Source organism: Anarhichas minor, unplaced genomic scaffold, assembly GCF_050575085.1.
Source record: "Anarhichas minor isolate MPS153535 unplaced genomic scaffold, ASM5057508v1 ptg000003l, whole genome shotgun sequence".
Lineage (NCBI taxonomy): Eukaryota > Metazoa > Chordata > Actinopteri > Perciformes > Anarhichadidae > Anarhichas > Anarhichas minor.
The window spans coordinates 9,929,604-9,952,041 of NW_027466449.1; the positions used below are offsets into that span (position 1 = coordinate 9,929,604).

Sequence of the window (22,438 nt, forward strand, 5' to 3'; positions counted from 1 at the left end):
GACAAGCAAACATGGACAAAAAAACAACTTCACGTTGCTCTGCGTCTGTCGGATATGTGAGCAGATAACAGTTTGCTAAGACATTATCTATAATAACTTGATGAACATAATACTTATTGCTGTTTTAGACCTATTACATTAGCAACCAACAGTGGAATTTATCTGTCGACTCTAAACAAGAAGAGACTGAAAGGGTGACACAGAGGAATAGGACAAGGATGTTTGATAATGTCCATCATATCTATCTCTGTCCCCTCTTTTTCTTTATTTCCATCATTACAGTGTCAGTCATCCACTCGACAGAGGAGTCTTTGTGGCTGCACAGAGTCAGAGAAAAATGAATAGAGAGACTGCGACGCAAAGGGAAAAAAATGGAAAGGGAGACATTACGGCGAATACGAGATGATATCTTGAAAAGTCTCACACACACTTTTAAAGAGCGGTCTACTTGACTGGATGCTGTACAGCCGACCACACACTCGCTCACACACACACACACACCCACACACACACACACCTGAAGAGTGCGTAAAAAAAACAGAGTGTGGTTCCCATGCTCGTCACTCGTAAATAGCAGAATTGGCAGATGACAAACAGATTGTAATCAGTACAACACCCACACACATACACACACACATATCCATGCTAATACACAACACACACACACACACACATAAGGGATCTCAGCCTTACTTACAGGTCAGCAGGGAGGATACCACATTAATGTTACAGTCCGTCATGTTGAAGTCCATAAAATTGTCTTTTTGTTCCAGTCAGCCTCATAGAGCAACTGCTCTATAAGTGCTCAGATGGTCAAATTCTTCTCCTAATACCCATAAGGCCCTTGTGTTAAGGGGATCATTGAGGTTGGCTTTGATTTTGCTCTCACACATCACAGTCACATTTGCAGGCATCTATGACTTCATCCATGAGTCTGTTTTGACTGTGACTGGCATCAAGATATTGGAGATATTGGACTTCTTACTAATGGAGAATTACATTGTCTGTATTATACAGGTACTGGACTTATTATGAGCATATGATTGGACATTGCATTATCTTTTAAATTGTAGTAATTCTCCATTTCTGTCTCCTATGACAGCCCAGCTGTCAAAAGACGGTGATCTGTCTTTGAATTGCCTCTTTGAAGAGATCTTCCATTTGTCTCTAGTGCTACTAGTGCTTTTAAGACCCAGGCAACCCAAATTGATCTCACTGACTGATACAAAAAAGTGTTTCCATTGCCTTGCACATACTTTCTTTGGCTCTAAATGCGAGGCTTTGTATTAACAATAAAAAAAAAAAAAACATCATAAAAAGACAAAACAATGAAACTAGTTTCTTTCTTTTGAAACACCTGGAGAGCTGAGGTTCTACCTATAACCACTTGCTTCTGAAGAAAGGTTTTTTAAGGGTTCCAATAAAACCCCTTTTTCTCCCAAAAACTCTCTTAGGAAGAAAGATTTCTTCAGGGACTGTTGAAAGCATGGGTGTTTAAAAGATCCTTGACGTTATTGGTGGAACCTTTCACAAATGGTCCTAGGTAGAATGCTTTGAAAACGTTACATATGGAACCTTTACAAAAAGACTATATCCGTTTAAACAGACCAGTATTAAGCTCAGAATACAGTTTTCATGATCTGTCTATACGGTTTGCATTTGCTCAGAAGACAAATTGAGAGCATGTTTGATAAAAAAAGTTGCACCGGGCTGTTTAAAGTTGCTTTGCACTGACATTACATTATCAGTAGCACATAGTCTTCTTCTGGTTGAAGAAGAAAAAAAAGGCAGAGATGAAAAACATTAGTTTTGTGTGTCACCGCCTTTAGAAAATCAGGCTGGATAAGGGAATGTGCCTGTAATATTAAGCTTCACTTGACATCAAACTAAAGACATTTTTTAAGTTAAACTGCTTTGAACATGTTTGGTGTGAACTCAGCTTTACCCTCCAAAAAGGCATGTCATAACTGTCAGGATTTTCCAAATATAAACCTCCACCCTGCTGCAGCTCAGAGCCGGCTGGCACTTTAAAGTTAACTCTGACGTTCAAACCACATCAATAGCAGGAAGCATTCAATTGGGAGCAGTTGGCTTTTATGCACGGCAAACAATAGAGCTACCTCAACATTGCATGCAAGTGTGTGTATATCTGTGTATGTGTCTTTCTTTGTCCTGTAGGGAAGCCTGCCAACATACCAGATTTAAGGACATGGGACGGGGAGAAACACTTCAAGCTCTGAAGTAAGAGTAAGAGCCGTCAAGCTGCAGTAAAGTCCATATTTAATATACTTAAAAAAGCATTTATGTCGCCATGTTTGATTCATTTCACATTTGTAGGGTTTGGTCCACTTTGAAGGCTGTTTAAAGAGTCAGTTCACCTAAAATGTAATACAAGGAAAACATGTTTTCTCTTTTACCTCTTGTGGTTTTCTTGCCCTGCAGATAGTTTTGGTTTCATTTCTTCCGGTTTTGAGATATCTCCAAGATTTTGACCAACAACCCAATATAACGGAGGTGAAAAGAATCACATTGATAGTGCTCACAGGATTGAAACTGCAAAAAGCTACTTGTCTACCCAGAAACAATGTCCACATATTTTGGATAATTACAGTTTCCTTTGAGACTATTTCTTTAGAAAGTGGTTAAAATAAAGCTGATCAAATAATAATTATTCATAACTTAAGTCATTTTTCAAGCAAAGATGCCAAACACTCTCTAGATACAGCTTCTGAATGAGATGTGACGATTTGCTGTTTTCTGTGGTCATATATAACAATCAATTGAATATCTTCAGGTTCTAGACTGTTGGTGGAACAATGCAAGCAAATTAAAGGCATCTGTCACTATTTATTTTAACATTTCATAGACTGAACTGTGAATCAACGAATCAAGAAAATAATCTGCAAATAATGAGTTGCTGCCTTAGTGACTAAATGCTTCTGTGTCCTTTAAATGCTTTATGCACCAAAATCTAAATTCCATTCATCTCCGCTGGATTGGCCAGGCGTCCATGCTTACCGAGGTACCTGATTTGTTCAGGACCTATGCCCTGCCCAATGGGCAATCCTGACCCCAACTACTCAAGGGCAATGCCGAACCTCAACCAATCGTCTCTGCCTCAACCAGCTACGCAGGGAAGGTATGGTGTTGAAGTCACTTACTGATCCTTAACCGTTTTATTTCAAACCGCAAAAATAAAGTTCCGCTGCGCTTGAGCTTCAGAATGCTTCGAAACCTGTAGCTAGTGTGGACGCTACCTCACTGCTTGATCAATACAAGAGCTCAGCTACTGACAAGCTATTTGATTCAGAAAACAGCAACAATACCGCCACACTACTGAGAAATGTAGTAACGCCGGTACTTGAGGCGCCGGTACTGCTCGACACTGCCTTTAAGTATCTTCTGCAATGAACTAAAAACACTTCAAATCACTGGATTTTTTTTTTACTCAAGGTGGGGGGGATTATGGAATAGAGAAGACCTCACCTGAAGAAAATGAACACGCACACACAGCAAGACACATTCCCAACTGAAGCCTATATTGTGCTCTAATAATAGGCTGCTGAAACAGACAAACATCCCCTGTTCTGTCATCTCCTCCTCCTCTTCCTCCTCCTCCTCTTCTTCTTTCCATGCCCTCACCGTCTTTCCTCTTCTTCACCTCAGTTTTCTTCTCCACTTAAAACCTCCTTCCTGTCTTCCTCTTTTCCATGTTCTAGCCCTCCTTCCTCCCCTCCTCTCTTCCGGGGAGTTTTGTTTCACCGTGCCTTCAAAATGGATTTGGTCGCCTTGTTTTTTTCCATCTCCAATCTCCTCCTCCTCCTTCACCTGTTATTACAGAATCTTTCCAGTGTTACATACCTGAGGAATTAAACTGTACACAAACATACATCTGTGCATGGAGTGAAAACACACAACAAGGTTATATTGTGCTTAGAAGACAATGGTGAATTGTGTTGAACTGGGTATGACCTCATCGGATGGTTCATATTCTTCCTACAATTCATCAGGTAGCTGTCATTCCACTTCTTTCCCTCCTTCTTCCCTGGCAGCCTTCCCCAGTATACAGAGATATAGATTTATAGACTACAGATATGGAAAATAATGGAGTGAAGTGAAGCTCCAATTAAACCTGAAGTCATTGGATCATTCAGTGTACTAACAGATACTGTAAAATGATGTTGCTGGCCTTTCAGATTTAATTTTGAATGCTCAAAAACGCCTTCATTCACCTCTATTGTTTTTGCAGCTGTAATATCTGCATGAGGTGACGTAAACAAGAAAACTGACGCACTGGGATATTGCCAAATATGGAAAGATGTCAAAATATAAGACAAAACAAGAAAGACGATCAAAGTGACTTAGGGAGAGTAGAAAGAGGAATTAAACTCCAGAAGAGAAAATAGAAAAGTGTGTTCTTACTTGTGAAGAAAAGGACTAGGAGGATAATAAGGAGAAGATGTAATAAAAAAAGGCTAACAAGAGAGGAGTGAGAGAAGGACACAGCAGAAGAACTTAATCTGTTCTTTAAAAAAATAAACAGTTGAGCTGCATAGCCTTCTGAAATCCCATTCACCTGACGACACCCAAGAGTAATGGACAAACTGGTGTGCTTCAAGTGCCTTGCTCAAGGGAATCTTAACAGTCTTAAAATCAAAATACTGCTGTGTATTAGGCTGGGATTTAGTACTTCTGTTAACAAGACTTACAGTTAGATTTTAAGCATTGGGTTGGTAATCTTGAGAAACCAACAAGAGTACGCTAAATTTAGAGAAATTATCCAACCGAAAAACCTTTTACCGGTTACCTTTTGGGTCCACATTTGATTGTTAAAGAAATCTAGAGGACAGCGTTCCCAAATAAGTGAGAATATAAAACATAACATGAAAAAAAATAAACGTTGTGAATATGACCAAAATAAATGTTTTCCCTCACCCATCACTACCTGCTGTTAAAAATCAAAAGTTGTTGTTTTCGGGGTCATATTTAGCTAATAGTGGCAAAACACGTTTGACTCTTCCTGAAGATGTGTCGTGATTGATGTGGTGATATTCAAGCGTAACTAGTCACTTTAATTTGCTGGTTTCTTTCATGAGTGAATTTGAATTCCTGAGCACATTTATATTTAAAATGAACTAGCTTTGTATATTACACTTATTTTTAACCATTTCCACTGCCCACTATAAGATGCTCTGCACAAAACTGGAAAAACTATTTCTTTACATAGAAGCATTATACTAATATCGGCCCAAAACAAAACTTAATAATAGGCAAAACTTGCATCGGCCATGACGAGACCGATCCACATTAAAGAGAGAGAGGTCATTTAACAAGCCTTCCCCTCTGCATGTTGAGGCAGGTTAACTGACATTCCAATCTCTCCCTCCTCTCCTTCTCTTTCATTCAGCCAGAGGTAGGGGGGGGGGGGGGGGTCGGTGTGGGTGTTCAACACACTCTCTGAGCCCTGTCACTGTGTCCCTCACACACACACACACACACACACACAAGCCTTGGCCTACCTACATTCTTTCAAGACAAAACTGCTACCTGGTAACCAGAGACCCTCTCTCCCTCTCTCGCCCCCTGCCCTCCCTCCCTGTCTTCTTAGCGTCGATGCCACCCAGAAAACATTTTGTTATGTAGGTTGTAATCAAGATGTAATCAAAAGCAAAGTCAAAGTCCATGGTTATCTCTAGCTGCTACCAGAAGGTTTTATACCGACATATCTTTTTGAATCAGTTCTGGCGAATTTCAAATTCAAACTGTTCGGTGCCACGATGATTTTCTCAATTTTTTTCTCCAGTGCACTCATTCAGGCACTGAACATGCAGGGCAAGTGTACCAAAATCATCCTCGCAATGCTGTTGACAAGAAAACTAATAAAAGAGGACTAATTCACATCTACGGCTGCAGCTAACGAGAATTTTCATTATGAATAACTTGTTTAGTCTATAAAATGTCAGGTTTTTTTGGCACGGTCGCCCCAGTGCTTGCTCAGGAGGGAAGGGTCTAGACCTGCCCCTAATGGAAAGCGCCTCAAGCTAACTTCTGTTACGATTTGAACCAATATGAATTGAATTGAGTATTCTGGATTCAAAAGATGCCAGATGTCCTGTTTTGTCCAAGCAACAGTCTAAATCCCCCAAAAAACAAATATAACAAGAAATAACACAAAGAAAAGATGGATCGGAGGCCCTGCTGTAGTCTGAGCTGAAGGACTTTCTGGTGAACAAACATGATTTCATGCGATTTCGCATGGAATCCGACCCAGTGGAACCGATGCCAAACATAAGAATAACTGTATAGAAATAGATATTCTTCTCACTGATGGTCTTGTTTACTTTTGTAGGTCAAATAGAGACATCAGTATTAAAGAGTATTAAAGTATCGAGACTGTTTAATAACCAGTTAAAAGTTCCTCACAGTAACAAAGTCGATATCCCATAAAAAACTCCAGGTAGCCTGCATCGTTGTCATCCAGTCAATGCCAACATGATTGTGAATATTTTTTTTACTTTTTATTCATTATTTTACTACTTTCACAAGGTAAACAGGCTTATCAAAGCTTAAGCACTCAGTGACAATGACAGCTCCCTGCTTCTCTACTGAGACCTTCGACCCTGAGCGAGGGAAGCAGACGAGAGAAAGGGAATAAAGTAAAGAGAGAGGAGAGAGGGGACGATAGACGGAAGAGGGATGGGAAACTGAATGCCATGACAGAAAACACTCTTGTCAAGGACACAAGTGCACGGACACACTGGACACACATAACGCTGCTGAATGAGGGCACTCGAGCAGCAGAGCCTGGCACAAAAGAGTCGCATTCAGAAACATAAAAGGTTGTTCAAGAGCGACGTTCAAGAACACACAAAAAGGTTAACTTGGAGCACAGGAAGACAGAGTGAAGCTTTTCTGTATAGAGGGCGTCCCTGTGTGTGTGCTATACGTCTATACACGAGTGTGTGTCATTCTGATAGAGTCACTGCAACACCAGCTGGAACAAACACAAGCTCCTGCCAAAAACAACATCTCTAAAATCAACTGAAGAGTTAACCGTTTGATTTTGTTTTTCTTTTGTGTCACTGAGCTTCAAGAGGCAGATTTATCACTGAGCTACTAAACCAGTTAATGGGCTCAGGTGATGGTTGGCACAAAAACATGTTCACATTTCCAGCACAAGTGGCAAGTCAATAAGAACCAAGATCAGAATTTCAGGTGAATAAATGTACTTCACAACTCCAATAAACACGCTGATATTTACAATCCTGAATCATTCTGTCAAGCTGGAATACTAGAAAAACACTCAGAGAAGCATGCATCAACACCCAGTTTGGAGACAGAAAGTGTATACCATTTCAAAACACTGGCAGAGCTTGTGATGCATCACCTTTGGTGTAGAGAATCTTTAATGGAACCACAGATTGACCAACAAAAAAAAGTAAATAGACAACATGCGTAGGCGTGTTTCAGTATGTCGATTTAATGAGTCCTACCTGTCCGAGGTCCAGGGTGACGTTCACCTCGTTGTACTCCGTGCTGCGGGACAGGGGCGGGCTCTGCCACCATCGTTCCGTTCCGTCGATGGCGTTGGTGATGGGGTGAGCGCGATCGCTCTCGCCCTGGCTGCAGATGTCACAGTATTGTCCCTGAGAAGACAGAGACAGACATGTATAAAGTTTTAATCATCAGTTGAGCATACGAGGTTACCGTTACAAAGCTCTCAACTGAAACTACAACCACATTTCCCCCCACAGACTCTGCCGCTGTGTGGTGCACCGTGAATAATTTTACCTACATCCTAGCATTTTGTAGTCTTTGAGTCATGCTTTGATCATTAGATATTTCATCAAATGTCACAGAGGATACACAAGAGCTTCCATGTACCAAATGAGAGCCTGCAGGGTTCAAATCCAATCAGTTGATACACCAGATGGGTTCAACAGGAGGAGGAACTAATTAGTGAGACACCTGCAGTAGTCTTTGGTTGGATTATCTCAATACATCTCACTGACAAAAGTCCTCTTTACACTTTGTTTTAACTTTTATTTACAGATCTACTGTGGAGACTGAACTTCTTGCTCAGAAACACCATAAGAGGATGTAAGTGGTTATTAACACACACTGGTTATTGTGGGATTTGACCCCTTAGTCTTTAAGTTACAGCCCTATCCAACCACCCAAACCAGTGTTTCAGAGTGACAGTAAACACTATGAAAAATAACCGTTTGTCCCCAAAGCTACCCGGGTCAAGTTACTTACATGTATATTCCAGCGATGAGGCCGCGGTAACAGTGAGGCCATATCTATTGTATTTCTGCTAGTAGGTTCAAATGTATCATAAATGTAGTCTCTGTGCCTCAGTGTGACTGTTTTGTGCTAAATTCACACACATTTGCAGTCTGATTTTAAATCATAGTGTACTATATGAGAAAGGGAAAATCATTCGTAACAATAGTTCCATAGCCTCGGTGAAAAAATAATACACACTTGCTACTATAAGGTACTTTATCTATCAAGTAGTGTATGGTATACTAGTATCTCACTCAAGGATAAGTCCAGAAAGTCAAAATTACAATTGGATCTTACATTAATTAGTCACTTCTTCATGACAATTATTTCCAAAGAACACAAGTTGAAAGGCTGGTATAACCTAAAAAAATAACAAAGTTAAGCAATAACCTCAAAAGTGGCCGATCGCAGCACAAATCAGGCCTCATCGTCTGGTATTTGTTTGTGGAAAGTAAATCAAATTCAGGCATGCAGTCCAGCTGTCTAAATGTCCGAAAGGAACTTTTCAGCAATTCCACATAAATCTTAGGCACTTCTCCACACGTACATGGGTATTTCTGTAAACTGTGTTTTTCCTCCTTCATTCTCAAAAAACAACAACTTCAGTCCACACAAGCACCGTTTTAAAGAACTCTCCATCCAGGTGAAGGCCGTCTCTTACACCGGCGACGTTGGTACCGAGGTCTGCGCTGTGGGGCGTGTTGGATAGCAGTGACCTCTGTAGTGCATTCTGACGCCTGTTCCTCAATTTAGTGGTAGAGTAACTGTACATTTATTTGATAACATATTAAGAAGTCCTATAAATCTCTTATTAATTATCATTATTATCATTTATAATTCTCCCTACAGTACCTGCCCAACTTAACCTCCCAGTTCAGTATTAACTGTTGTAGTGTACTGTACTTGTCTTAGAGTCCTAATGTTTGTATGTCTTGACACCATCCAATTGGCGTGTCTTTTTGTAATGTTGTATTGCACCAATAACAAAAATTAAAAAGTCTCGTTTGCCGCAAGCGCTGTTGCACGATATGTAACTTTCTTATTGACACCTCGAAAAGGAGAAAACTGAACACACTCTGGCGTTACAAGCCAATAACTCTGTCTACACCAAGACCAGAGGAAGAGCGATTTGAAGCAAATTTGACATTGTGGCCAAACCATGGCATTACAACTTCCAGCCATGTGATGCCGTCGGGCTGAAGTCCACTTGAAGTGTCCTCTCCACCTCTTTGGCTTCTAAAGCCTCTCTTCATTCTTAGCTAATCCAGTTTGGTTGTCAGAGCGTTTAACCCGACCACTGCTGGCTATGTAAGCGTTAGCATAAACTAAACAAGTGTGGACCTGAACAAAAGCCAGAGTTAGGAGATGTTATCACTGCAGGTCACTGAGGTCAGAGGTCGATGCTTCCTATCTGAATCCACCCCACCCCCGAACCCTCTCTCCCGTCCCCCGACTTTCCTTCTTTTCACATTTGTGTGAATCTTGTGTACTTAAAATTACAAATCATTCTCTTCAATTTAGGTCCACGTTACTATTACCTTCATCACTGGCCACTTGGATTGAATTCACTTTTATTTTCATCCCTAACCAAGATTAGTGCCTCTACTACAAAGCATGGCTGCCCTGAGATTAGTGAGGAGAAAATGAAGCTCTTCAGAGAGCAAGATGAAGTAAATTGAGGGCACATTGTTCATTGAGTGAATGAATAAGTATGAATGACTAATTTGAGGTTAACAATTTATAAAATATTACCCTCAGTGACAGCTATTTGGCTCTGTAGTTGTATTTCAGTGATAAAACAGACATTTGTATCTTTGAAATTGTTGCAGTTTCTTACTTTGTCATTGCTTTTCAAAAATGTATTTCCCACTTATATTCTGCCCATTGCATACCCTTGTGCTTACTCAATTGTAATTATCTAAATATCTCCTTTAATACTTATTGCTGTCATGTCTGTAAAGTCTGAGACCACAAAGCAGTTCAGAACGACTTGAAGACACTAAAGAAGGCAGGAAATCACCTCCAGTTAGCAGCTAAACAGGCAAATGAAGGTGCTTCTCAGGTTGTGAGCTTTGAAACAACTAACAATGGCTCAGCTGATTTCCTACCCAAGTTTGTGACACCTTAAAAGAACACAACAGGTTGTTTAGTACAGTGAGATGTCAGGGAGTCTGCTTTTTTCCCTGCCTGTCAAACGCCTTTTCACGCTATTTTGTTCTCTTTTTCTCTGTTTTCTTTCACAGCACACGCTCAATCCTCTCTTGTCAACAAAAAGACCCCCTGGAAATGAACATTTAGAGTTCCTTCTCTCTCTCTCTCTCTCTGTGCATTACACACCATTTCATTCAACCGCTTTTTATCTCTATTCCCATTTCTTTCCTTCCCTCCATCGTTAGGTGAATGAGCAAAACTCTCCAGCAGCATTGCCCTGAGGACTTGGATTCCTCACTCAAAGGGAAACAAAGTGTTGCTCAGCCAACACCTGCCATGTTATGTAATCAATCTTCCATTGTATATGGCATCAGTATTTCATGATACTTCACCAAAATTAAAAAGGTACACGCACTGGGTCATCTTTTGAGGTGAAATCACATTTGTTTTTACAGCCTAAATTCCCATTGACACCCATCATGAGTAACTGGTACAATTCCTGGTGCAACGTATCCTCATACGACGGTTATGAAAAGTACTTTTGCTATTTTTTGTGTGTTTTCCTACAGATGTCGAGCAACATGAGAGCGATCAGTGCGCCTGTGTATCTTCTGCGATGTTCAGGCAACAAAACTACTTGGTTATGCTGAGAAAAAGATGTGGTTTGGGTTCAAATTACTACAGAAGTGGTGTTACCAAAGTACAAGTTATGTGACTAATAAGTCAATGTTGACTTCTGGTTTCACACGGGACATGGGCAACGGTCTCCTGGGTAAAAGTCCTGAGCTTTTTCTGCCACACCACACAAACTACAGTCCTCCTGCTGTTTTTAATTAATAAAAACACTCTCACGGCTTGCTGTCAAATCAAAACAGAATTAACCTCAACACAGAAAAGTGAGTGTGTTTTCTGGTAATGCGCGTGAGTGTGTGTGTATGTTGTTCAGGGGGTCCAGGAACCCAACAAGTGGGCCGAGCCACAATAGCCCAGCAAAGTGGGCTGAACCTCTTAGCCCAAACGCAGAATGCGCCATTCCTCGAGCTAATGACCAGATTTCTTGGGTTCATTTTGAGATTTCCTGAGCTAATTATGCACCAACGTCACCACTTCAACCAAACCGCCCTGAGCAGGCAGATCAGAGAAAGGCTGAAAGAAAACTCTGATGAGAGAACATTTGGATATAATCCTCAGTGTGGAGACGCTGAAGTGGGTCAAATGTGGTCGGGATCAAGTACTGCAGAGGATTTTACACCACAGGGCCAAATTACCAGCTGAATTAAAGAGAATTACTCAGTAAAATATATATTTCTTTCATTCTCCCATCTACGGTGGAATTTATTTTGTTTCTGTGTAGATCCTAAGTTAAAGTTTAAACAACTTGAAAGAATCTTGAAAGCTCTCACACACACCCCTCAGGGCACATGCTTTTTTTTTTTTCTTCAGTCACAGTCTTTACATTCAAACAACACTTCAGACTCCCTGCTGTTCATTCTCACCAATCTTCCAATTATCTCACCAACACATCTTTATCTTCATGTCTGATCTCTTTTAATTTCAGTTCACAAGGTACTTATTAGCATGCAGGTCCCTTGTTTTGCAAACACCAAACATCAGCTCAGGATTTAGCAGTGACAGAATCTCTCTGTTCCTTCCTGACTTATGAATCACCACCAGAGTGGAGCAGCGTTCGCTCTGGGCGCGATAATCTTGCAGATAAACTTAGTTGGATTTCAAAGACATACATCAGTCACCGTGAGGAAAGGCAATGACAGGTGGGAGAGAGAGGGAGAAGGCAATAAAGCCTGCATGTTATCGCCCAGAGGGTTGCTTTTAATGGTTAACCTATATGAAACTGCAATAAGCTTTTGGGTTAACGGGTGATACCTGGAGGCTCAGACATCAAACACACATTGCTTTTTACAAGCTCATCTTCACATTCAAAAGTCAACTATAAACACGTAAATTATGTGGTAGCTGAATTTCTGTGGAGTTCCGTCCAAGTGAAATGCTGCCTGTCCTTATATAAGTGGCCTGTGTTAAGTGTTGCCAAGACCTACAAAGGAAGCAGTGCATGAAATAATGACTTGGCAGAGCAGTTGGGAGATCCACGCACACTGCTGACCCCCTCTGTTCAACTCTCTACTCTGAATGCAGTGAAGTGTGCAGGTTGGCATTCCCATAAAATCTAGCGTAGAAAAACTAGATCAAAACATGCAGCTTGAGGACAGAAAACTGGTGCAAAACACCAGTAAAAAGAGCAGTAATGCGTTTCAAAAGCATACTTTGACAAGTGGAGATCATATGTCATCACAAATCCTAAATCAGATTCCATTAAGTCCTAAAAGTAGACTGATGAAGCAAGAGTATGCTGCAAATGCAACAAAATGTTTAATGCTGCCATACACACATAGCCTACTACAGGCACATCAGTACTACGGAGCACCACAGACACACTCGGAGCCTGTAGTAATATCATAGGACTTATTTAACAGTGCAATAAACACGCGAAAATCACTGTTAAACTCAAAATTGAGCATACAACACCCTATCAGACTATTATGAAGGACAACTGCAATTAATATTGACTAATAAGAAACATTATGGAAAACAAAACTCCATTGGATCCAATAAAGTTTCCGACTCACTATTGAGCAGCATAAGTTGGAATTAGATGTTTATAAAGCTTTGTCCTGCTCACCCGGATGGTCTGGCTCGGGTCTCCGGACACCGGCCCTCCGACCAGCTTGCAGTACAGGTCCTGCACGGTTCTGCCGGTGTCTTCCTCCCCGCAGGTCGCCGTGGCGGTGATTTTGGTGCCATCGGCCAGGTTGAAGTAGGGCGGGTGCAGGCTGTATCCGTTCACCCCGTTTCTTTCCGGCAGCTCCTGTGCCGACACAAAGTGACAGCAGGTCACTAACAGCGGCCACAGCAGCAGCGCGACCCGCTTCTGGGTGCGCAGAGCCTGGGGGAGCGAAGCGCCGAGCGGCGCCGCCGCCGGTCCGCTCGCCATCATCTCCACCTGTTCGCTCGCTCCGGTCCGAGGAAGAAGAAAAAAAAAAAAAGTTTGAGGAATGAATCCCTCAGAGTTTTAGGAGAAGTGAGCCGTTAACGCGTGTAGGAGAGAGGCATTTGGGGGGAAAATAGAGGGAGATATGTTGCAAGAAAGAGAGGAATGGGAGTTAGTTTATAGTCCTGGGGAGCGGTGTGTTGAGGTTTCTGTCCTCTTTCTCTCCGTGTCGCTCCACCAGGCACCTATTCCAACTCAATCTGCAGTCACCCTCCCTCCCCCTTCCTCTCGTTTGGCCCGTCCCCAGTGGTTGATGGAGGAGGGCACAACTCCTACCGATGCTCAGCGTTTGAATCACGGTTCATTAATCGGTTGAAATAAAGCCGTCATACATGGATGCATCGTTAATCTGATCAATGCTTTGGGGGAATTTATTACTCACTTCTGTGTATTTTATTTCTCTTTTCTCTCCAGCTTCCTTAATTCTCTAGTCAGTTTTCTTTCTCACCTTCACTGCTATTCCTTTTCACTTTTTCCTCCCCATCAGTCCATCTTATGAGTGTAAAATATAGTATCTTTGTTTTCTTTACTGTCTCATTAATTTTGACATTTCTGCATCATTACACTCAGTGGAAAAACAACAAATGGGAAATAAACCCACACAAACAGAATGGGCATCCAGATTACCCTTCAAACACACAAATAAACACAGACAGACAGACAGACAGGTGCTCTCAACAAACATGCAAACACACACACACACACACACACACACACACACACACACACACACACAGACGGCCACACACTCAGATCTTGTAAGCACCCAATAGAAAGAGGAATACCACTAGGGGTTTGGATTCGGGAAAATCCAGTGATTCATGGTATAGATTCGTTATTATCAGAATCCGGTTCATTTCAGAGTGGGTTTTCACATCCACGGAATCTGCTTTGGCGTATTGGTGCATAACAATAAACAGAGTAAGAGAAAACACCAAATAAAAAACAAGTACTACAAAAGTCAAGAAACATAGATATAGAATAGAACAATGTACAATATAAATTTGATAAAATGCTATAAAAAACATGTATTGTATCTTTGTTTTAAAATGAAAGAGCTGAACCGTTTTAGAAGTAGTAGTTTTGTGCAGAAATGTGCAAAATATAACGTAATGTTGTAAGAGACAGAATAACCATTCTTCTTCTGTGCTTATCATCCATCCTCCTCTCTCTCTCTCTCTCTCTCTCTCTCTCTCTCTCTCTCTCTCTCTCTATTTCTTTCTCTATAATCTCGTCTTTCTGCCTGGGAGCTGTCAGACCATCCCATACAGACTTTTGTCCTGCTGTCGGTCGGTGTGTGAGAGAGAGACAGTGTGTCCACTCAGTATTCCATCTCAACACACACACACACACACTTTCTTCAACTCTAAATGGCTCATGTCACAGAAGAAAAGACACCAGAATGATCTTCTGTTACTCAACCGTCTTCAGCTTGAAACCACCGGAAGCTGCTGCCGGCCCTCAGAATAAGTTGTTCTTTCTAAATGTCTTTCTCTGTTTGAATAGCTGTAGAAGTGTGAGGGCAGCTGTTTCCCTGACTTACTCAGGTAAAGATAACTGGTATTTCAAAAACTGTTGTTTGTGATGTACATTGCACATTTAAGTTCATCTTTGTGTTTGGTGTGTGTGTGAGAACTGGCCGAGCATCAAGGACGGATTAAAAGGTGAAGAGGCTCCTGGGCCCAGTGTCTGTGTGTTGCTTGTGAGCAGCCAAATGAAGAACGTCATCCAGGCGTACATCTTTTAGTTAGAATGTGCCAAAGTAAGTAATGACACATTTCACAGGTTTCGATTCCCACATCTGAACAGAAACAAATAAACCTGTCTCCGACAAAATTACGTTCCCACAACTACTGCATCCTCAATTACGTTTAGAGGGATACGTATTTTCTCCAAGATTGCAGAAACTACTTGCTTACATTTAGCAACAAAACTACTGGTTTAGCTTAAAATAAGTAAGTTTGTTACATTATTTAAAATAAGTCAACATTGACTTTTGATTTCACACAGGACACAAGCAGTGGTCTCCTGGGTGAAAGTCCTGTGTTTGTTTGACTCATCCATCCAACCCATAATTGACAATGTACTTACGCTGAATGTAATTTTTACGAGACGGGGCTGCAACAAACACAATGTTACTCACTGCAAAATACAGAAAAAAGTTCAGGCACATTTCTGGATGTTGCTGAATTACAAAAAGTCATCACAAGACACCTTTCTGATGGACTGAAAATCACAGAATGTCTGAGGAAATTTTGCAATGAAGTTGTTTTTACACAGTCATTACAAGGGATGTATGGAAATGTACATCACGTGTATAAGAGTGTGTATATAAGTGTGTCATTTCAACAAGTTATATGAGGAATCGTAGAAGAAACGTTACAAAAGGTAAAGCACCAGAGATACGTGGTTGATTTTTGGAAAATAAACCATGTAAACCATCTCGCTGCATACACAGACTCTACTGTGCTGAAGCTTATGCACCTATAGGATAACACCTGAGCAGCTGTGTGTGTGTCTGTGTGTGTGTGTTGTCCCATGGACTCTGGAGCACCGCCATCTAATCAAGCTACAGGAACCACTTTAGAAGATGAAAGGGTTTCTCGTCCACACACACACACACACACACACACACACACACACACATAGATAACAGATGCTCAGGTGAGTCAGAGTATTTACAGGCCTTTTGGTTTGAAAGGATGTTGACATAAAAATCCTATACTGGTGAACCTACAGAAAAAAAAGAAAGATAAGTAACGCAGGTGAAATTACTGCCATGTTTGAGCACAGTCTACACACAGTCCAGAGTCCAGAAACCTCACACATCTACTTCCTCCATCGTCTGTCAAACACATGCTGAACTCTGACCTGTGGGCTGCTGTCTGCCTCACTCACACACGCACACACGCGCACACACACACACACACACACACACACACACACACACACACACACACACACACACACACACACACACACACACACACACGGGCAGGGGTCAGTGACCTCCTGTAGTTTAAAGGACTCTAGAGGCAGTGTGTTAATGCAGCAGAGCTTCATTCACTGACACACTAGAACATTCCACAGGCTGTTTGGAGGCTCACGGGTCCAACTGGACTCACTTGCTTGGTTTGTGTGCTCCAGCTTACAGCTGCAACTTACACCAATGTTCATTATCAATTAACCCATCATTTCATTTATTTCACAAAATGTCAGAAAATGTTTAAAATGACAGTTTCTGAGAGCCAGAGGAGATGTCTTCCAATGCTTTTTTGAACGTAAACCTTAAACACAGGAGCAGAAAAGATATACATGGAGGAAACATGATAAGAGCAGATTGAGCTGCACTATCACAGACTGCCCACTGACGAAAGTCTTTGCATTAACAGTATAACAAACAGGATGCCGACATTCCCAGGAATAATCCCAAGCAGCGTACAGTTGGTGGTGCGGCACCCAGCAGTGGAGCAGTGGTTGGTCCATCAGAGGGGGTAGGTGGAGCTAACACAACGGACTAGCTCTTCAAATCCTTTGCAAGTGAAGCGGCTAACAGTTGTTTTCCTGTTCTCTACTAACAACTGCCAACTGACTGAACTCAAACAGGCAACACTATTTGGATCTGTGTGAAGTGTCACCCAAAAACACCTGTTATTACCACTTATCGCCAAAGGATATTCGACATTGGCTAGCTGTTTCTCCCTGTTTCCAGTCTTCATGCTAAGCTAAGGCTCGAGCTCTGTTACTCTGCAATGCACAGCCATGAGTGTGTAATCCTACTTCCCAACTAACTCTCAGAAAGAAAGCAAATAAACGTATTCCATCAAAATGTGAAAGTATATTTATTTAACTGCATACAAACAAAGAGGAATGGAGATCTTTAGGACAACAGAGTAAAGAGAAAACCTGGGAAAGAGAAAACAGCATGGGAAGAGAGAGACAGATAAAGAGGAAGAAAGAGGGCTTGTCGTTTCACCTCACTAATCCACTCGTTCTCTCCATCTTTCTTCCTGAACTCTAGAACTAATCTACTTCCTGCTTACCAAGGAAACCAAAGGAGAAATGAGGGATAGGCCACTTGTTGTCGCGGCAACTGCTAACTGCTCCATCAATTGAACCACTTACCCCCTGCTGGTCCTACACACACACACACACGCACGCTCACACACTCACAAACACATACACACACACACACATACACAAATTAAGAAGTTGGAATCTGTTTGAAAATAAAGACTGGGAGGGAGGAAGGAAAGGAGGGAAGGAAGGGAGTATCATAGGAAGTAAGAAAGTAAATGAAAGTAATGAAAGTAAATGTGGCTGAGCAATGCAGCAGCAAGGACACAATCAGTGTTTCCTTTGCAGGCCTCAGTATCCATAAGCTTTCCCATCAAATTTTGTTCGGGGTATAAATAATCTTTGTGGGTATTTATGGAGTTACTTCTGTGTCTTTATTATCCAAACAAACAGAATAGGTTTGAGAGCAAAACTTTCCACACTGAAAACAAATACAAAAAATAGATTTTAGTGCAGGGGATTGACATTGCAATCAACAAATTTAAGTAAAATTAATTTGTGATTAAAAATGTATTTATGCAAATCCAAAAATGTTTGCTGTTGAGCTGAATCTCGTGGACTGTAAGGCCATGACCTCCGTTGACATTTGAAAACGCATATCTCCTGCTACGTTTACACTGAGCGTCCACACTACGTGAGTTTGAAAACGCTCCCGAGAACGGATATGTTTGAAAACTCTGGGGTTGCCTCTTCATGTCTTCAAATTAACCTGGTAGTCGATCGATAATCAAGACTGTCGTGTGTGTGATTTTCCGGTAAAGGGTCACGTGATAGGGGCGTGACGAATCGGGGAAGGACACGTCGTAACTGCTAAGGAGCAAACGCAGTTGTGGGCGTCATCGTTTCTAAACTTACGCGTTTACGACCGTCCACACGAAGTGGCAACCCCGGAGTTTTCTCGGGAGTGTTTTCAAACTCCTGTTTCTGGTGCTCGAAAACTCCTGCATAGCGTTTTGGCCTAAGGCTGTAAGACACGTCACTATTGTCCTGTCTCGATCCTCAAGTGGCAGCTTGCCAACATCCTCTCCGTATCTAAAATCGATCCGATAAGGATAATACTAGGAGACAGGATTTTTTCACAGTGACAGATATTTGATATTTAGTAGACTTACAGCGTTTACATATCTGGCAACTTGTGTTTTAACATTAAGTTGGCTTATTGTGAATAGAGTCCAATCTGACAGGTAAACAAATTGGTCCACATTAGTGTAAGTGTAAGCTGTAGGAGCAGCTCTGCAGCTCCGAACTTCCTGTTGTCACCCTTTAGTGAAAACTCGATGTTTTTATCTAAATCCATCTGTTAGCATCTGTCTTCAGTCAAAATGTAATGCTCTTATCATCACATGCTACACGCAAACACACATACGTGCACACAATTCATTTTTTCTTCTCTTTTGCAGCCATAACTTCAGTATATTCAGATGATAACAGTATTGAGTAAATACTGTGTGTCTATTCCCAGCATTCCTCAAGTGTGCCGCCTCCCGTTCTGGAGATAGGACTTCCAGACACACACACACACACACACACACACACACGCACACAAACGTCACACACAGTGCTGAGGGTGGATGCGTTTGATGTGCTGTGGGCCGGGGAGGGGATGTTTGGGGTTGACAACGGACTAAAATGTGTGTTTGAGAGGCAGGTACCTACATGCCCTTCTCTTTGTCTCCTCCAACAAGACACTTCAAACCACACACACTCCTGGTGGGTCTCTCTCGCTCTCTCTCTCTCGCTCTCTATCAAGATCAGAGCTTGATGTTATTGATGCCTGTGGTTCAGTCGATCCAAGCATCCATACAACACTTCAGACCAGGGAAAGATATGTGGTGACCCCCTGACCTTTCCTCAAGTACCATTATCATGCCAAAATGTTTACTTATACAAAAAAAGTATAAAAAGGTACTGGGAAGATTGTAGTGGGTTTTAATCAGCATGTTAATGCTCCTTAGGGCTCCATGTGCTTTTCTTTACAGCTTATTGCCTAGCAAAGTTATTTTGTTTGATTGAGGAAGGCTTTAGTGTTTCAGTTAAATTAGTAGTTTTTTATCAAATTAATGTTAGAAAACATAAATAAAGTAATTTGCAAACTAATTTACCAGCCAGATCGGTGTATTAGCTACACACAGTTGGCGCTGTTTGGGAGCTTTAAGAGAGGGAAGGCACTCGAGGGCGTTTATAAACGTCACAGCCAGAGAAGCTCTCAGTTTTTAGGTTACTGCAATCCGTTCACAAATAGATAATTAAATGCAAACTTTATTGCCCGCATGTAAAGAAAACTTGTCTTCTGAAAAGAGCAAAAAGAAATGTTGTTAGGGATATTATCTCTGTTGCAATTACCCAATATTACTTTACTAAAATGTTTTCAAGTTGAAGAATATTGATAATTGTGTTTTTCTGCAGTTGCAATGGTACAATGTCACCACAGGTATTACATGAGGATGAATTTGACTTTAGACTGCAGCCTTTTCCCTCTCTTTGACCTGCTCACTCTCTCTTTTCCTCCTTTCCCTTCATAGATCTCGACTACTTTGAAGTCCGCTGGCATCCGAAAGAGGACAAAGAGACACAAAGAGACACAAAGAGACGAGCCGGACAAAAGGATGAGAGAGGCACGACAAAAGACAGGAAGTTAGGAATAGGGTGAAGAAGGAAAATGAGAGATATAGTAGAATGAAAAAAGTGAGGGATAGACATCAGGCTGTACATTAAGAAAGCTGGACAAGTTAAGATAAACTGTAATATAATATATAACCATGGCATGATGCAAAATAGTGTAAAAGTTATTCTTGGTGATTTACAATCACTGTTTTATTTTTTTAATTTAGAAGTACCACAAGTTAGTTCAGCTGTTCACTTAAATATGGTCTGAGTTTTGTTTGAGCTGACACCTAGTGGCCCTAAAAGAACCTGCAGGGTGAACTGGCGGCCTGACAGGCTGGCCCTCCCTCCTACACTGCCTGTGCAGCTAAAAACGGAAACAGCACCTGGATCAGAGCTGTAATGCAATAAATGGTGACATGGACTTCTATTTAGATGAATATGCAGTTGAGCTTCAGTCAGTAAAGTTGTGTCACTGATCAACACAACACAAAAAACTGCTGATAGAACACATAAAGTACAACTATATGTCAGCACAAATGCAATCAAAGTCTAAATATAACGATACATTTTACTTGGATGTTCTGCTGAAGGACCATATCGGCTTCCTGTCCCTTGTTTCAAGGCTGAAACAGAGTTCTTTGTCTGTCTGTGTGTGTGTGTGTGTGTGTGTGTGTGTGTGTGTGTGTGTGTGTGTGTGTGTGTGTGTGTGTGTGTGTGTGTCAAAGGTATGCAGGGGGCCAGGTGAGGGGGTTTGGGGGGAGTATGTGGGGCCTCCATCCCTACACGTTAAGATCATTGTATGGCGAGCTTAGACTCGCCTGGCGCTCCCTGCCACAGGCAAACATGCTCAGCATTTAATTCAGATTAGGACTTTGGCTCCAAAAGAAGGTGCACTGAGTGTGTGTGTGTGTGTGTGTGTGTGTGTGTGTGTGTGTGTGTGTGTGTGTGTCATACAGATACTTAAAGAGTGAAAAAAAAGAAGTAAAACTTAGCATTAGTGTCCCACAGGGCCGTGTGGGGCAGTTCACATTTAGTGTTGTTAAATATCATTCTCGCATACTTCAATATATTTGTCTTGTTTTTAAAACAAAATCTTTCTTCCTCTCCAAACACACACACACGAGTGTGCACACGAGTGTGCACACACACACACACACACACACACACACACCAGACAGGTTTGAGGCAGCTAACAGTTATTTGTCCATAAACAGGAAGTGATGCAATTAAAAGGCTAAACTGCAGAGCACACTGTTGTCTGTAATTTCACCCAAGAAAGACGGGAGAAAGAGAGACTGCTGAGGAGGTGAGAGCTGGTTACCCATTAACTATTGTTGCAAGCACTGCATTGTAGAGACATCCAACTTTGATTCTCCGTCAGTGAGCAACAGTTTCTTTTGGCTGGACGTGAAGATTTCTCGGCCACATTTCAGTATACGTGCACTTGAGATGGTAGGAGCACTTCACAACACAGGACCTTTGAGTGGTTTTTAATTGACGCAAATGGGTTGTGAAGCAAATATTCCTCACATGAATTGTTCCACAGTCCAACCAGGCCGTCTGGGACAAAAAGAGAGAGAAAGAGAGCGATAGAAGAGGAGAATTGAGGAAGACGATGATGACAAACTCGTCATCTGCGCGATTACTCACCTGTTGGAAAAAAGAGAGAGAGAGAAAATGTGTGGGAACAAAGCAGTGAAGCAGCAGTTGATGATACCTGTCATTGAGGCTGTGTGAGGTTACAGACGCCCTAAAACCGCTCTCACACACCACTGGACCATCACGCTGCATTTAGCCTGAATAACCACGGTAACTTCCCCATGCCTTGCCCTGTTATTCAAACTTTGACCTCTATTTCATCTGCTCACTCATTCCTTGAAGGCCAGATGGTGGAGAGTCAGACAGGAAGTAACGTGCCCCTCCTACAAAAACATACTTGCAACAGGTCCAACATCGGTATTGTTGTAATAAAGTTTCCAGCACATCAGTCGCTAAGAGAATGCAACATGTTCAATTTTGCAAAGGCTGCATTCACTTTTAATGGAAATCACCAGTATTAAGTCGGATGAAATCAGATTTGTGTTACTGTAGAGCTGCCTGACATCCCCCATCTCTCCTGACGGATCACCTTCAACATTTTTCTGGAGACGCCCCAGGCTAAAACATTGTTTGGTCAATTTTAAGAGTTTGTGCTATTCTGCCTCCACGACATGTCTTCTTTCAGATTAGTGGAAAGAAAACATCCAA

At 41.6% G+C, this 22,438-nt stretch overlaps 1 protein-coding gene across 1 annotated transcript in view; it reads right to left on the reverse strand.

Moving 5' to 3' along the window:
* Nucleotides 1–13,739, reverse strand: part of lama5 (laminin, alpha 5) — an 85,096-nt gene extending 71,357 nt beyond the window's left edge. The window contains exons 1-2 of the mRNA XM_076097090.1: nt 13,139–13,739; nt 7,494–7,646 (exon numbers count right to left, since the gene is read on the reverse strand). Coding sequence (XP_075953205.1) covers nt 7,494–7,646; nt 13,139–13,453 — 468 coding nt within the window. The 5' untranslated portion in view covers nt 13,454–13,739. The remainder of the gene's footprint in view (nt 1–7,493; nt 7,647–13,138) is intronic.
* Between the last annotated feature and the right edge of the window lie 8,699 nt (nt 13,740–22,438).